The 17,722-nt window shown below is 45.8% G+C and overlaps 1 protein-coding gene across 1 annotated transcript in view; it reads left to right on the plus strand.

Annotated features, from left to right (window-relative positions):
- Window positions 1–792: 792 nt before the first annotated feature.
- The window catches only part of ablim1b (actin binding LIM protein 1b), a 98,939-nt gene continuing 82,009 nt past the window's right edge, over window positions 793–17,722 (plus strand). The window contains exon 1 of the mRNA XM_064952776.1: window positions 793–1,045. Coding sequence (XP_064808848.1) covers window positions 793–1,045 — 253 coding nt within the window. The remainder of the gene's footprint in view (window positions 1,046–17,722) is intronic.

Raw genomic sequence — 17,722 nt, forward strand, 5'->3', positions numbered from 1 at the left:
AATCTGCAGCAACAACATTGAAACAGGGTTTTGATTGTAGATACTGCTCCCGATCAAATGTAACCTAAGTAGTTACATGGAATTACACCACCAAGTCCCCTCTCCCTCCAACGATAAATTATTCACTTCTCTGCTTGTCCCTAGATTATATCCCATTCAATTCAAGAATAGAGAATGGATAGGAAAATGCATTGACCTGTGATCAAGCTTAACTGTGGCTTTAGCTATAAAGAGATTCATTTTAGCTGTAATACATGTGATGGTAAAAAAAACAAGGCTGAAGTTCATAATCTTCTTAAAGATTCCCCCAATCACAGGAGATTACCATAGATGCATGCTGCTCTTGTTTTGATATGCCTCAGGGGCATGAAATTGGATGAGGGGGAAATGCAGGATGATAGAATGACTGTACCAGCCATTTGACTTGACTTACTGCGTCACGGCTCCACTGTTATACCTTCCATGCAGATAAACACTAAAAATACATCCCTCTTAATCTTCTTAAGGGAGTGAGTAGGAGTTAGTCTTGCAGTGCTTGACGGACAACACAAACACACACACACATACATTGTTGCAAAGTCTTAGAGGTCAGCTTAATTCCTTGAGACGGGTCAAAGGGTGTTTGCGGTTTTCGCTGCTCTAACTGTTCGGCCGCCCTACCGTTCCTGTGTTCTGCTTTGCCATACGGCCGTCCTAGTGTTCCTCTGGTTCTTGCAGTCCTTCTGCATGGTTTCTAATTTTCAGTCAGTTTGCAACCCTCGTTGCTGGGCAGAGACCTTTGTTAGTATCGACATGCCAAACCTCAGCAGCCTGGGCAAGATCTGTGGCTCCAGCCGGGGCGAGGATATGGTGGTGATGGACAGGGCAAAGCGCAAGAATTCGGTTAGGCGCATGTCGATCATTGAGGATGGTCAGATTGCTGAGGTTCTCTACCTGATTCCGAAACAATCGATGATGGAGCAGCTTCCCTTCCTGAACCCCAACGACTATATCCTGTGTGAGCGGATGGTAGGCATGCCGCCAGACATGGGATCAATTGGACCAGGTAAGGGATTGCTCATCTGCCTAGTGTTACCACCATTCCGATTTGGCCTGGAGTTAGATTGTCTTTGAAAATAATTGCTGTAATGTCAAAAGTTTTAGCACAATTTGGTAACACTTTATTTGGTTAGTTGAACTTGTTCAACTTTCAACAAAATGTTCTATAAACTATCCACTAACCCTAACCTGGCCCTAACCCTAAGAAGATGCATATAAATAGTGTCAGTTTTCAAATCTGTAAAGGGAGTCACCTAATAACAACATTACCTTCAATCTCCCAGATTGAGTTTGGTCTGAGTTGGCAGCCCTAGTGGAGTGGTAGAGAGAAATTTGTGAAGAAAAGAGATCGGAACAGTGGAAGGTAATAGAAGGGGAGAAAACATTGAGAAATAACTCCTATTAAGACCTTCTTGAATAGTGTAAGAGGGAAGGAAGTGGGAAATAAGAGTAGAGGGGGTATTGAGGCTAGAGGAAAATAATGGGTAGACTGGAGCGTGGAAGAGAGAAGATAGAGAATGGGAATACATTTTATTGTGGATATGTTGAACTGACTATTTCTAATATAAATCTAAAAAAGAAAACAAGTAGGTGGCCAGTGCGATGCAGAGAACTTTAGTAAACTATTTACAGGTAATATTTACAAGGAGCAGATAAGTCTATAGTATACCGTTTTAAACATCAGGAAGCTCAACTGCAATGAGTTTCGACTACAGGAGTATCCATCAGTCAAAATACAAATGCCAATGTAATTATATGTGGGGACTTCTCAATTTGAGCTCCATTCAATGTGCAGACATGTTAGTCTGAGGAGTCAGTGTTGTGGGCTCTAGAGAATAGAATACAGTGGCTTGCGAAAGTATTCACCCCCCTTGGCATTTTTCCTATTTTATTGCCTTACAACCTGGAATTAAATTAGATTTTGTGGGGGTTTGAATCATTTGATTTACACAACATGCCTAACACTTTAAAGATTCAAATATTTTGGGTGGAGAAAAAAAACTGAAAACTTGAACGTGCATAACTATTCACCGCCCCAATGTCAATAGATCGTAGAGCCACCATTTGCAGCAATTACAGCTGCAAGTCTCTTGGGGTATGTCTCTATAGACTTGTCACCTCTAGCCACTGGGATTTTTGCCCATTCTTCAAGGCAAAACTTCTCCAGCTCCGTCAAGTTGGATGGGTTCCGCTTGTGTACAGCAATCTTTAAGTTATACCACAGATTCTCAATTGGATTGAGAACTGGACTTTGACTAGGCCATTCCAAGACATGTAAATGTTTCCCCCTAAACCACTCAAGTGTTGCTTTAGCAGTATGCTTAGGGTCATTGTCCTGCTGGAAGGTGAAACTCTGTCCAGAGTCTCAAATCTCTGGAAGACTGAAACAGGTTTCCCTCAAGAATTTCTTTCTATTTAGCACCATCCATCATTCCTTCAATTCTGAATTCCACATTCTGATTCCACAGCATGATGCTGCCACCATCATGCGTCACTGTGGGGATGGAATTCCTGGGGTGATTAGAGGTGTTGGGTTTGCGCCCGACATAGCGTTTTCCTTGATGGCCAAAAGGATCAATTTTAGTCTCATCTGACCAGAGCACGTTCTTCCATATGTTTGGGAAGTCTCCCAAATGCCCTTTGGCGAACACCAAACGTGTTTGCTTATTTTTTTCTTTAAACAATGGCTTTTTTTCTGGCCACTCTTCCGTAAATGCCCAGCTCTGTGGAGTGTATGGATTAAAGTGGTCCTATGGACAGATACACCAATCTCCACTGTGGAGCTTTGCAGCTCCTTCAGGGTTATCTTTGGTCTCTTTGTTGCCTCTCTGATTAATGCCCTCCTTGCCTGGTCTGTGAGTTTTGGTGGGCGGCCCTCTCTTTGCAGGTTTGTTGTGGTGCCATATTCTTTCCATTTTTGATCATGGATTTAATGGTGCTCCGTGGGATGGTCAAAGTTTCTAATATTTTTTTAGAACCCAACCCTGATCTGTTTGGAGAGCTCCTTGGTCTTCATGGTGCCGCTTGCTTGGTGTTACCCCTTGCTTAGTGGTGTTGCTTGGGGCCTTTCAGAACAGGTGTATATATAATGAGATCATGTGACAGATCATGTAACCCTTAAATAGAATCCACCTGTGTGCAATCTAACTACACTGCTCAAAAAAATAAAGGGAACACTTAAACAACACAATGTAACTTCAATCACACTTTTGTGAAATCAAACTGTCCACTTAGGAAGCAACACTGATTGACAATACATTTCACATGCTGTTGTGCAAATGGAATAGACAACAGGTGGAAATGATAGGCAATTAGAAAGACACCCCCAATAAAGGAGTGGTTCTGCAGGTGGTGACCACAGACCACTTCTCAGTTCCTATGCTTCCTGGCTGATGTTTTGGTCACTTTTGAATGCTGGCGGTGCTTTCACTCTAATGGTAGCATGAGACGGAGTCTACAACCCACACAAGTGGCTCAGGTAGTGCAGCTCACCCAGGATGACACATCAATGCGAGCTGTGGCAAGAAGGTTTGCTGTGTCTATCAGCGTAGTGTCCAGAGAATGGAGGTGCTACCAGGAGACAGGCCAGTACATCAGGAGACGTGGAGGAGGCCGTAGGAGGGCAACAACCCAGCAGCGGGACCGCCACCTCCGCCTTTGTGCAAGGAGGAGCAGGAGTAGCACTGCCAGAGCCCTGCAAAATGACCTCCAGCAGGCTACAAAAGTGCATGTGTCTGCTCAAACGGTCAGAAATAGACTCCATGAGGGTGGTATGAGGGCCCGACATCCACAGGTGGGGGTTGTGCTTACAGCCCAACACTGTGCAGGACGTTTGGCATTTGCCAGAGAACACCAAGATTGGCAAATTCACCACTGGCGCCCTGTGCTCTTCACAGATGAAAGCAGGTTCACACTGAGTACATGTGACAGACGTGACAGAGTCTGGAGACGCCGTGGAGAACGTTCTGCTCCCTGCAACATCCTCCAGAATGACCGGTTTGGCGGTGGGTCAGTCATGGTGTGGGGGGGGGGGCATTTCTTTGGGGGGCCGCACAGCCCTCCATGTGCTCGCCAGAGGTAGCCTGACTGCCATTAGGTAGATCTGAGATCCTCAGACCCCTTGTGAGACCATATGCTGGTGTGGTTGGCCCTGGGTTCCTCCTAATGCAAGACAATGCTAGGCATCATGTGGCTGGAGTGTGTCAGCAGTTCTTGCAAGAGGAAGGCATCGATGCTATGGACTGGCCCGCCCGTTCCCCAGACCTGAATCCAATTGAGCACATCTGGGACATCATGTCTTGTAACGGTTTTCTTCTGGTGAAAGAGAGGCGGACCAAAATGCAGCGTGGTTAGTTTTGTACATATTTAATAAAGATGAAAATACAACAATCTACAAAACAAGAAACATGAAAAAAACCGAAACAGTCCTATCTGGTGCCACAAACACAAAGACAGGAACAATCACCCACAAAACCCAACACAAAACAGGCTACCTAAATATGGTTCCCAATCAGAGACAATGACTACCACCTGCCTCTGATTGAGAACCATATCAGGCCAAACATAGAAATAGACAAACCAGACACACAACATAGAATGCCCACCCAGCTCACATCCTGACCAACACTAAAACAAGGAAAACACAAAAGAACGATGGTCAGAACGTGACATGTCTCGCTCCATCCACCAACGCCACGTTGCACCACAGACTGTCCAGGAGTTTGCGGATGCTTTAGTCCAGGTCTGGGAGGAGATCCCTTAGGAGACCATCCGCCTCCTCATCAGGAGCATACCTAGGCGTTGTAGGGAGGCCACACAAACGACTGAGCCTCATTTCGACTTGTTTTAAGGACATTACATCAAAGTTGGATCAGCAAGGAGTGTGAGTTTCCACTTTAATTTGGAGTGTGACTCCAAATCCAGACCTCCATGGGTTGATAAATTAGATTTCCATTGATAATTTTTGTGTGATTTTGTTGTCAGCACATTCAACTATGTAAAGAAATAAGTATTTAATAGGAATATTTCATTCATTCAGATCTTGGATGTGTTATTTTAGTGTTCTCTTTATATCTTTGAGCAGTGTACTTATGTGACTTCTGAAGGTAATTGGTTGCACCAGATCTTATTTAGGGGCTTCAAAGCAAAGGGTGTGAATGCACGCACCAATTTATCAGTTGACATTTTTTGAAAGAAGTTATGTTTTTCATTTCACCTCACCAATTTGGACTATTTTCTGTATGTCCATTGTATGAAATCCAAATAAAAATCCTTTCAAATTACAGGTTGTAATGCAACAAAACGGGGAAAAAACCAAGGGGGATGAATACTTTTGCAAGGCACTGTATACTTTTTCTGTACTTCCGGCGCCGACAGAGATGGCCGCCTCGCTTCGCGTTCCTAGGAAACTATGCAGTTTTTTGTTTTTTTTACGTGTTGTTTCTTACATTAGTACCCCAGGTCATCTTAGGTTTCATTACATACAGTCGAGAAGAACTACTGTATATAAGATCAGCGTCAACTCACCATCAGTACGACCAATAATATATTTTTCGCGACGCGGATCTTGTGTTCTGCCTTACAAACAGGACAACGGAATGGATCGCATGCAGCGACCCAAAAAAACGACCCCGAAAAAGAGGGAAACGAGGCGGTCTTCTGGTCAGACTCCGGAGACGGGCACACCGTGCACCACTCCCTAGCATTCTTCTTGCCAATGTCCAGTCTCTTGACAACAAGGTTGATGAAATCCGAGCAAGGGTAGCATTCCAGAGGGACATCAGAGAATGTAACGTTCTGTGCTTCACGGAAACATGGCTCACTGGAGAGACGCTATCCAAAGCGGTGCAGCCAACGGGTTTCTCCACGCATCACGCCGACAGAAACAAACACCTTTCTGGTAAGAAGAGGGGTGGGGGCGTATGCCTTATGGCTAACGAGGCATGGTGCGATGAAAGAAACATACAGGAACTCAAATCCTTCTGTTCACCTGATTTAGAATTCCTCACAATCAAATGTAGACCGCATTATCTACCAAGAGAATTCTCTTCGATTATAATCACAGCCGTATATATCCCCCCCAAGCAGACACATCGATGGCTCTGAACAAACTTTATTTAACTCTTTGCAAACTGGAAACCATTTATCCGGAGGCTGCATTCATTGTTGCTGGGGATTTTAACAAGGCTAATCTGAAAACAAGACTCCCTAAATTTTATCAGCATATCGATTGCGCAACCAGGGGTGGAAAAACCTTGGATCACTGTTACTCTAACTTCCGCGACGCATATAAGGCCCTGCCCCGCCCCCCTTTCGGAAAAGCTGACCACGACTCCATTTTGCTGATACCTGCCTACAGACAAAAACTAAAACAAGAAGCTCCCACGCTGAGGTCTGTCCAACGCTGGTCCGACCAAGCTGACTCCGAGGTGAGTAAAACATTTAAACGTGTTAACCCTCGCAAGGCTGCAGGCCCAGACGGCATCCCCAGCCGCGCCCTCAGAGCATGCGCAGACCAGCTGGCTGGTGTGTTTACGGACGTATTCAATCAATCCCTATACCAGTCTGCTGTTCCCACATGCTTCAAGAGGGCCACCATTGTTCCTGTTCCCAAGAAAGCTAAGGTAACTGAGCTAAACGACTACCGCCCCATAGCACTCACTTCCGTCATCATGAAGTGCTTTGAGAGACTAGTCAAGGACCATATCACCTCCACCCTACCTGACACCCTAGACCCACTCCAATTTGCTTACCGCCCAAATAGGTCCACAGACGATGCAATCTCAACCACACTGCACACTGCCCTAACCCATCTGGACAAGAGGAATACCTATGTGAGAATGCTGTTCATCGACTTCAGCTCGGCATTCAACACCATAGTACCCTCCAAGCTCATCATCAAGCTCGAGACCCTGGGTCTCGACCCCGCCCTGTGCAACTGGGTACTGGACTTCCTGACGGGCCACCCCCAGGTGGTGAGGGTAGGTAACAACATCTCCTCCCCGCTGATCCTCAACACTGGGGCCCCACAAGGGTGCATTCTGAGCCCTCTCCTGTACTCCCTGTTCACCCACGACTGCGTGGCCACGCACGCCTCCAACTCAATTATCAAGTTTGTGGACGACACAACAGTGGTAGGCTTGATTACCAACAGTGACGAGACGGCCTACAGGGAGGAGGTGAGGGCCCTCGTTGTGTGGTGTCAGGAAAATAACCTCACACTCAAAGTCAACAAAACTAAGGAGATGATTGTGGACTTCAGGAAACAGCAGAGGGAACACCCTCTATCCACATCGATGGAACAGTAGTGGAGAGAGTAGCAAGTTTTAAGTTCCTCGGCATACACATCACAGACAAACTGAATTGGTCCACTCACACAGACAGCATCGTGAAGAAGGCGCAGCAGCGCCTCTTCAACCTCAGGAGGCTGAAGAAATTCGGCTTGTCACCAAAAGCACTCACAAACTTCTACAGATGCACAATCGAGAGCATCCTGGCGGGCTGTATCACCGCCTGGTACGGCAACTGCTCCGCCCTCAACCGTAAGGCTCTCCAGAGGGTAGTGAGGTCTGCACAACGCATCACCGTGGGCAAACTACCTGCCCTCCAGGACACCTACACCACCCGATGTTACAGGAAGGCCATAAAGATCATCAAGGACATCAACCACCCGAGCCACTGCCTGTTCACCCCGCTATCATCCAGAAGGCGAGGTCAGTACAGGTGCATCAAAGCTGGGACCGAGAGACTGAAAAACAGCTTCTATCTCAAGGCCATCAGACAGTTAAACAGCCACCACTAATATTGAGTGGCTGCTGCCAACACACTGACACTGACTCAACTCCAGCAACTTTAATAATGGGAATTGATGGGAAATGATGTAAATATATCACTAGCCACTTTAAACAATGCTACCTTATATAATGTTACTTACACTACATTATTCATCTCATATGCATACGTATATACTGTACTCTATATCATCGACTGCATCCTTATGTAATACATGTATCACTAGCCACTTTAACTATGCCACTTTGTTTACATACTCATCTCATATGTATATACTGTACTCGATACCATCTACTGTATCTTGCCTATGCTGCTCTATACCATCACTCATTCATATATCCTTATGTACATATTCTTTATCCCCTTACACTGTGTATAAGACAGTAGTTTAGATTCCAAGAACACAGGATGAGATGTTACTATCCGTTGTGCAAGCACTTCCAAGAGTTAATAAACAGTGAACGTGGTGAAATTTGGGGAGCGCATCGTCAGTAGTGTACCTTTGGTTCCTAGGGTGTTTCGGCCTTTCACACTATACACCCTCCCCAAAGGCGGCCAGCGACAGGGTGATCAATCCTACGCTTGCGTCCCATTCCCAATTAGTCATAGGAGTTGCCTTGTTGTTGATAGCCAACATCCCATGGGACTATGCATGGCAGGGGCGTCCTCCTCCCTGAGTCAAGCATTGTTGACCGCATACCTCCTGGCCCTCTCACTTCGGGGCCCAGCTGGGGTCTTTCCTCTTCATCCAGAGCCACTGACTGCTGCCTTCTGCCGCCTCTGATACAGCTTTGATTGCCGAACGCTGGCTCTGGCCCTTAATTCCCAGGTCTCTAAGCAGTCTGGTTGTAGATGTTGCCACAAAACCTCTGCAGCCCACCTCCACTGGTCGGACTTCTGTGTTCCAGCCATGATGCCGTGCTTCGGCAGCTAGATCAGCATAGTGCAGATGTTTTCGCTCATAAGCCTCATCTACTGAGTTTTCCCAGGGTACTGTGAGCTCAATGATGAAGACCTTATTGAGTGAACGGGACCAGAGCACCATGTCAGGTCTTAGGGTGGTGGTTGCGATCTCCGGAGGAAACACAAGTTGCCGGCCAATGTCAGCTAGCATTTTCCAGTTGCGGGCCAAGCGCAGCTGGTCTCGCTCTAATGGTGTAGAGCCGCTCTTCGGTGGTTTAACCCCTTCGCGGACAAAGTTTGTCCGTAAGGAGTGTGATGCTGGGCGGACGCAAGGTTTTTAAGGACTTGGTTGTGACGCCAAGTGTAGCGTCCTTGGGTGAGGCTTGTTTTACACCCTGTGAGAATGTGCCTGAGGTTGGCTGGCATGGAACAGAGGGCACAGTCCGGATCTTCACCATACCATTGGTGAAGATTAACTGGTGTTGGAAGGACGTCATATGTTGCTCTGATTGAAAAGCTCAACCGCCTCGCTTCCATGGCCCACAGATCCTTCCAGCTGATCTTCCTCTTCTCCACACTGTCCCATCGAGTCCACTGTCCCTGTTTGGCAAGAGAGACTGCCTTGGCCCTCCTTGCAGCCTCCTTCTGATGGCGTACTTCCTGCACTACCATCTTCCGCCGCTCTGGTGCAGTGGCCTTACTCCAAGCAGCACGGCTAGTTAGCCCAAGGCCTCCTCTTCCTTGCTGAACATGACCCACAATGTCAGCATGTCTGAGGGCTGCTGTTGCCTCCTGGACTGCTTTTCCTGGCCTCCATTTGCGCCCAGTTGCCAAGGTCGGCGCGTTGTTGCTCACCACTGGGTCTCGAGATTCATTCGGTGTCATCTGGAGCCTGGTTTTTGCACACTTGAATTCCTCTGTTAGACTGGTGAGTGGCAGCTTGAGGACACCATCTCCATAGAGGCCTATGGTGGTAAGGCATCGTGGAACTCCGAGCCACTTCTTTAAGTAGCCTGTGACTCCTCTTTCCATCTTCTCCACTGTTGAGATTGGAACCTCATACAGTGCTAAGGGCCACAACACCCGGGGTAGGAGACCAAACTGCAGACACCAGGCCTTTAACTTTCCAGGTAGCTGGGTGTTGTCGATGGACTGTAGGCTACTACTGATGTCTTTGCGCAGCTGTTGCACCTGGTCTTTGTCCTTCAGGCTTGCATCATACCACCTTCCAAAGGTTTTTAACGACTGCTCAGACACTGTTGGGATTTGGTCATCTCCGATGAAGAATTTCAGGTCAGAGAGTACTCCCTTCACAATCGAGATGCTGCGTGACTTGGATGGTTTAATCTTCATACGGGCCCAGCTGATGTTCTCATCGAGTTTTCTGAGCAGTCTCCTGGTGCATGGGACAGTGGTGGTCAATGTTGTAATGTCGTCCATGTAGGCTCTGAGTGGAGGGAGGCGGAAACCAGAGTCGACTCGCTGTCCACCAGCAACCCATTTTGAGGATCTGATGATAACCTCCATTGCCATTGTGAATGCCAACGGAGAAATGGTACATCCCGCCATTATACCTACATTCAGGCACTGCCATGAGGTGGTGAACTCTGAGGTGGTGAAGCAGAATTGCAGATCCTGGAAGTACGACTTCACCAGGTTTGTGATGGTGTCCGGTATGTGGAAAAATCTGAAGGCAGACCACAGGAGTTCATGGGGCACAGAGCCAAATGCATTGGCGAGGTCGAGGAAGACTACATGGAGGTCCCTTTTCTCCACCTTGGCCATTTGGATCTGGTGCCAGATCATGCTGGAATGTTCCAAGCAGCCAGAGAACCCTGATATTCCTGCCTTCTGTACAGATGTATCGACGTACGCATTCCTTTGCAGGTACTCGGCCATCCTCTGGGCAATGACCCTAAAGAAGATTTTACCCTCGACATTCAATAAGGAGATTGGGCGGAATTGGCTGATGTTCACTGCATCCTTCTCCTTAGGGATCAGGACCCCGCCTGCCCTATGCCACACTTTGGGTATTATCTTCTTCTGCCAAGCTGTTCTCATAAGCCTCCAGAGGAACCTCAGGACGTCTGGTGCGTTCTTATACACTTTGTACGGGACTCCATTTGGCCCTGGGGCTGATGCTGTTCTTGCCCGTCGAACTGTGTTTTCCACCTCTTTCCATGTCGGAGGGCTGATCTCAATATGATGTTCCGGGGGTTCAATGGGTGGGATATCTGATGGGATGGCCAGATGTTCATGTCGCTTTGAGTCAACGTTTGTTGTTCTCAGGTGCTCCTCTAGGTCTTTCTTTGTTGTTTTTAGAGCTCCACTTTTTTCCTTTGTGAAGAGACTTTTAAGGAACTTGAAAGGATCTTTGTAGAATCGAGTTCTAGTTTGCATTTAACATTTAAGTCATTTAGCAGACGCTCTTGTCCAGAGCGACTTACAAATTGGTGAATTCACCTTCTGACATCCAGTGGAACAGCCACTTTACAATAGTGCATCTAAATCATTAAGGGGGAGGGGGGGGTGAGAAGGATTACTTATCCTATCCTAGGTATTCCTTGAAGAGGTGGGGTTTCAGGTGTCTCCGGAAGGTGGTGATTGACTCCGCTGTCCTGGCGTCGTGAGGGAGTTTGTTCCACCATTGGGGGGCCAGAGCAGCGAACAGTTTTGACTGAGCTGAGCGGGAACTGTACTTCCTCAGTGGTAGGGAGGCGAGCAGGCCAGAGGTGGATGAACGCAGTGCCCTTGTTTGGGTGTAGGGCCTGATCAGAGCCTGGAGGTACTGCGGTGCCGTTCCCCTCACAGCTCCGTAGGCGGGAGAAAGGTTCCAACCCCACCAGTTTCCAGGAGGTTTGTTCTTTCTTCCTTCTGCGTTTCCGTAGGTTCTCTGCTCTACGGAGGGATGCCAACCGGGTTTTGATGTCAGCCTGAAGTGCCTCTATGCCCTCCTTTTCCACTTCCGAGGCCTTCTTCCACTGTTTCTTAAGCTGCCGCCTTTCTTGAACGAGGCGCTTGATTTCTTGTTGCCTCCTGGAAACTGGTGGGGTTGGAACCTTTCTCCCGCCTTTTGCCTCTTCCACTCCAAATCTTTCTGTCCCGTACTCATAGATGATGTCCCCCATCCTCTCCAACTTCTTCTCCACTGTGCCTCGAAGTCTCTCGAGGGTCAAAGTAAGGTCAGTATTCACTGTTTCCCACAACTTCTTGTCACTGGCGCCAGGCCACTTCACATACGGTCTGTGCCCTGGTAGTCTCCTCTCGACTGCAGGTCTGGGAGGCTGGGTGAGTTCCACTCCTGTTGTTGGTTCCACCTCAGTTGCTACTTCGGTGCTTGAGTTTATGTCCTCCATGACAGTGGTACTGATGCACTGCAAACTATGGTTTGCGTCCAGTTGCTGTGCTTCATTCGACTGATTTGATCGCTTTCGCAGAAAGTAATCAATGCGAGTTCTCTGTCTCCCTTTACCCAAACACCCCTTTTTCCCCTGGTGGATCCTCAGCCCATGGTGTGATGTAACTTTCCTCCAACCACAGACACATACCTGCATCTGTTTGTGGCCCACTGTTGCAGCAGAACTTGTGACAGTTGCTGTGGTGTTCTCTTGTGCTGTGCTCTCATTACTCGTAGTCGTTTCCAGTCCAGTCGTTACCATGTTGTCAGCCAATGAGTCATCTTCCGCCCCCACTCTCGCAGACTCTAGGGGTATTCTCGTATGTTGACTTTCTGTAGCTAAAGCGGGTGTTTCCAACATACTGCGAAGCATGGGAAACTACAGAAATGGGAAGCTACCCCATGACTGTCCCAGTGGGGTCTATTCCCTCCTGTCAGCCGTCTCTCCGTGCCGCCACAAGGACTTTCCCCTGTTGTCAGCTGATCTTTCTCAACAGTCACTGGACAAGTCCAGATATTCAGATTCCAAGAACACAGGATGAGATGTTACTATCCGTTGTGCAAGCACTTCCAAGAGTTAATAAACAGTGAACGTGGTGAAATTTGGGGAGCGCATCGTCAGTAGTGTACCTTTGGTTCCTAGGGTGTTTCGGCCTTTCACACTATACACACTATACACCCTCCCCAAAGGCGGCCAGCGACAGGGTGATCAATCCTACGCTTGCGTCCCATTCCCAATTAGTCATAGGAGTTGCCTTGTTGTTGATAGCCAACATCCCATGGGACTATGCATGGCAGGGGCGTCCTCCTCCCTGAGTCAAGCATTGTTGACCGCATACCTCCTGGCCCTCTCACTTCGGGGCCCAGCTGGGGTCTTTCCTCTTCATCCAGAGCCACTGACTGCTGCCTTCTGCCGCCTCTGATACAGCTTTGATTGCCGAACGCTGGCTCTGGATCTTAATTCCCAGGTCTCTAAGCAGTCTGGTTGTAGATGTTGCCACAAAACCTCTGCAGCCCACCTCCACTGGTCGGACTTCTGTGTTCCAGCCATGATGCCGTGCTTAGGAATTGTTAGTTAGATTACTTGTTGGTTATTACTGCATTGTCAGAACTAGAAGCACAAGCATTTCGCTACACTCGCATTAACATCTGCTAACCATGTGTATGTGACAAATAAAATTTGATTTGATTTGTATTTTGTACCAGTTTAATGTCTACAACTGTTTTTTTGTATAAAATGAAGAACAGTATGTAAAACAAGGTTATTAATCAGCTTTAGCGGACGATTAAGAAATTGGAATTGCGTCACCGGTGACCAGGGCTCAAAACAACAAATGATATTTGGTAAAACGGTGCTGCCAATTTACAAAAGTTAGGATCACCACATGAAATTTAGGAGCACCAGAAAATAAGAATTTTAAAATGGATTGAGAAACAGCCTAGATTGGGCCAATATTAATTCTAGCTACTTTTGAAGCACATGTTGTGGGTTAGATATCTAACACTGTAAATACATTTTTTTATTATACAAGCTAAAATTTTGACATGAATACCTGTGATTGAAATTACTAAGTGATTTGTGGAATTTTAGGTTTCTACATTGTGTAAAAGCATTATTTTCCCTATTGTACTCTCTCTTTAAAAATGTCATGTTTGTGATGATGACGGGCAAGAGATCTGTCATTCACTCATTGCTATCTATGGTCATACGTAGATCTCCTGAAGAAGCAATCCCTTTTTTTCTGTGCCCCCCCACATGTTTGAATATACTGGTAAAATTGCCAGGTTGTTAGCTAGCTACTTAGCCAATTAAATAACATCTTTGAACAAATGTAAACAGATGGTGAACTACTTTGCCGCGCAAGTAGTTTTAGAATGGCCCACTACATGGTTTATGAATGTAAAATGAGGTCCTGGTAATCCGCTACAGAAAGATAAAAAAAAAATGTTGTGCCGGTAATATGGGTCAGATGTTTTGACCTGGTTGGAAGCAAGCCTTTTTCAGTGTTTCATAAGAAAGTACAATTTACCGCTGCTGACACAATCTTGGATTCACAGGGGCGTTTTGTTGTGGTGTCTGGTTCTCTATTTCACACCTCTGTTTTGCTTGTAAATGTTTATGTTCCCAATTGGGGTGATTTTAATTTCATTAACAAACTTATTTCTTTGCTGCCCAATGTCAACTCACACCATTACATTTTTGGGGGTGACTTGAATTGTGTGATCCACCCAGGATGTGTAGATCCATGGAGATTCCTTTTTCACCGTAACAAATAATTATATTTATTTTCACGTGCACAACTCCTATTCTACAATAGACTACTTTTTTGTAGATAAAGCCCTTCTCCCCTCTGTTAAGAAAGTAGAATACTCTATTGTTATTAGTGATCATGCTCCTCTGTCACGCGACTTCTCATTCTCATTGAACTATACAGATCACCCTGTATGGGGATCTTTACTTTTAAACAATTCATTCTGCACCATTATTTCGAATGGAATTGAAGGTCTTTGTTGAGACAATTAAAACAGATTTGATCTCTACATCTACACTTTGGGAAACACTTAAAGTTGTTCTTATAGGAAAAATAATTTTCTATTCCTCTCCTATATAAACAACCAAATATAACAACAACTGCTGATCAACTCAATTCTGGAATTAGACCAACAGTACTCCACCTCTCCATCACCAGATCTTTACAAAGAAAGGCTGAGTCTTCAAACTTAGTACAATTTAATATCCACAAATAATTCTGAGCAGCAGCTACTCCGTGCATGCGGTTTTGTTTACGAACATGGAGAAAAAGCTGGTCGACTTCTAGCTCATCAACTCAAGTGAAAATCTGCCGCACAGCTGATCCCTCAAATTCACAACACCTCGGGTGTCTTAAGTTAGTCCCACTGAAATCAATAATATGTCGCCCCCCCCCCCAAAAAAAATGTGATCTTTACACATCTGAATCACCTGAAGACAATTAAATTATGAATGACTTCCTTGACAATTTGGAAACTCCTACCAGTAATATAGAGAGGAGACCTTTGAAGCTAGAGGAGATTATTAATTCAATTACAGCAATGCAAAGTGTGAAATCTCCTAGCGCAGATGGCTACCCAATCAAATTTATACAATACGTTTTCTGCCACACTAGCCCCCCTCCCGATTGAAATGTTTGAAACTTCCCTGGACCTGGGCGTTTTACCCCAAACCCTGACAGAGGCGTCTACATTTTTGTTAAAACCCGGCAAAGATGCATCTGAGTGTGGCTCATACAGTCTGATCTCCCTTTTAAATGCAGGTGAAAAATATTAGCGAATTTGCATGCCTCTCGAAGAGAATCAATGGATCAGACAGGATTTACTAAGGGTCGCCACTCCTTTTCTAATATTTGCCGTCTGCTTAATGTCAAGGTAGAATGGGAATATTTATTCTCTGTACTGGGAAAATGTGGCTTTGGTGCAAATTTAATTTCCTGGGTACAACTGTTGTATTCATCACCCAAGGCTTCAAACTTTGTTCACAGTATTTCCCATTATCAAGGGCCACATGCTAGGTGTAACCGATGTGAAATGACTAGCTAGTTAGTGGTGTTGCGCGCTAATAGCGTTTCAATCGGTGACGTCACTCGCTCTGAGACCTGAAATAGTTGTTCCCCTTGCAAGGGCCGCTGCTTTTGCGGAGCGATGCGTAACGATGCTTCGTGGGTGTCAGTTGTCTATGTGTGCAGAGGGTCCCTGGTTCAAGCCCGGGTAGGGGCGAGGGGACGGACTAAAGTTATACTATTACACAGGGATGTCCAATGTCCCCTCTGTTATTTGCCCTGGCACTAGAACCCCTCTCTATTATGCTAAAGACAACACATGGTATCTACAGATGGGGACTCAAACACAAAGTTTCCGTGTATGCAGATGACTTGCTTTTAACTCAGACCCTGAAATGTGGGTACCTGAGGTTGTTAAAAATACGTTTTCCTATTAATTCATTAGCATTACAAATTCCATGGGATACTATTCCATTTCGTATGTCCAAGGCTGGCTTTAAATATTTGGGGAACAATATCACATGTACCTCGTCTTCCCTCCATGATGATAACTTTATTTCTATGTCCTTCTTTGGACACTGTGTTAAGCTCTGTCTTCATTATTCATCTCCAGATGAGCTTCAAAGCCATACAACTCTCCTTCCATGGCCTCCAACTGCTCTTAAATGCAACTAAAACTAAATGCATGCTATTCAACCGATCGCTGCCCGCCCTTCCAGCATCACTACTCTGGACAGTTCTGACAACTACAAATACCTGGGTGTCTGGTTAGTCTGTAAACTCTCCTTCCAGACTCACATTAAGCATCTCCAATCCAAAATGAAATCTAGAATCGGCTTCCTATTATGCAACAAAGCATCCTTCACTCATGCTACCAAACATACCCTCGTCAAAACTGACCATCCTACCGATCCTCGATTTCAGTGATGTCATTTACAAAATAGCCTCCAACACTCTAATCAACAAATTGGATATAGTATATCACAGTGCCATCCGTTTTGTCACCAAAGCCCCATATACTACCCACCACTGCGACCTGTACGCTCTCGTTGGCTGGCCCTTGCTTCATACTCGTCGCCAAACCCACTGGCTCCAGGTCGTCTACAAGTCTCTGCTAGGTAAAGCCCTGCCTTATCTCAGCTCACTAGTCACCAAAGCAGCACCCACCTATAGCATGCACTCCAGCAGGTATATCTCACTGGTTACTTCCAGTTCTCTGCTGCCAATGACTGGAACGAACTGCAAAAATCTCTGAAGCTGGAAACTCATATCTCCCTCACTAGCTTTAAGCACCAGCTGTCAGAGCAGCTCACAGATCACTGCACCTGTACATAGCCCATCTGTAAATAGCCCATCCAACTACCTCATCCCCATACTGTATTTATTTATTTATCTTGCTCAATTGCACCCCAGTATCTCTACTTGCACATTCATCTTCTGCACTTTCTACCATTCCAAACTTTAATTGCTATATTGTAATTATTTCGCCACCATGGCCTATGTATTGCCTTACCTCCCTTATCCTACCTTATTTGCACACACTGTATATAGACTTTTTGTACTGTATTATTGACTGTATGTTTTGTTAATTCCATGTGTAACTCTGAGCTGTTGTATTTGTTGAACTGATTTGCTTTATCTTTGCCAGGTCGCAGTTGTAAATTACAACTTGTTCTCAACTAAACTACCTGGTTAAAATAAAGGTGAAATAAATAAAAAATATCCCATCACTCAATAAAATCCAATCTGAGAGGAGAGTCTGGAATACTGCCTTACTTACTGTAAATTGAAGCTCCTCTTGTGCCCGGCTAAGCATTACAGTTTAAGCATACAGTTTAAGGTACTTCACCATATCCATTTCAGCAAGGCCAGATTGTCCAAATTCGACCCAAATTTTGATGATACATGTGACAGGTGTCAAGGCTCCTTGGCTGACTTGACCCACATATTCTTGTCCTGTCCTTATCTGGCAGATTATTGGTCCACTATATTTAAAACCCTTTCTGAAGCATTTGGTATAAAGTTGCAGCCATTCTGCAGAAATTGCTACTTTTCG

The sequence above is a fragment of the Oncorhynchus masou genome, chromosome 31 (assembly GCF_036934945.1).
Source record: "Oncorhynchus masou masou isolate Uvic2021 chromosome 31, UVic_Omas_1.1, whole genome shotgun sequence".
Taxonomy (NCBI): Eukaryota; Metazoa; Chordata; class Actinopteri; order Salmoniformes; family Salmonidae; genus Oncorhynchus; species Oncorhynchus masou.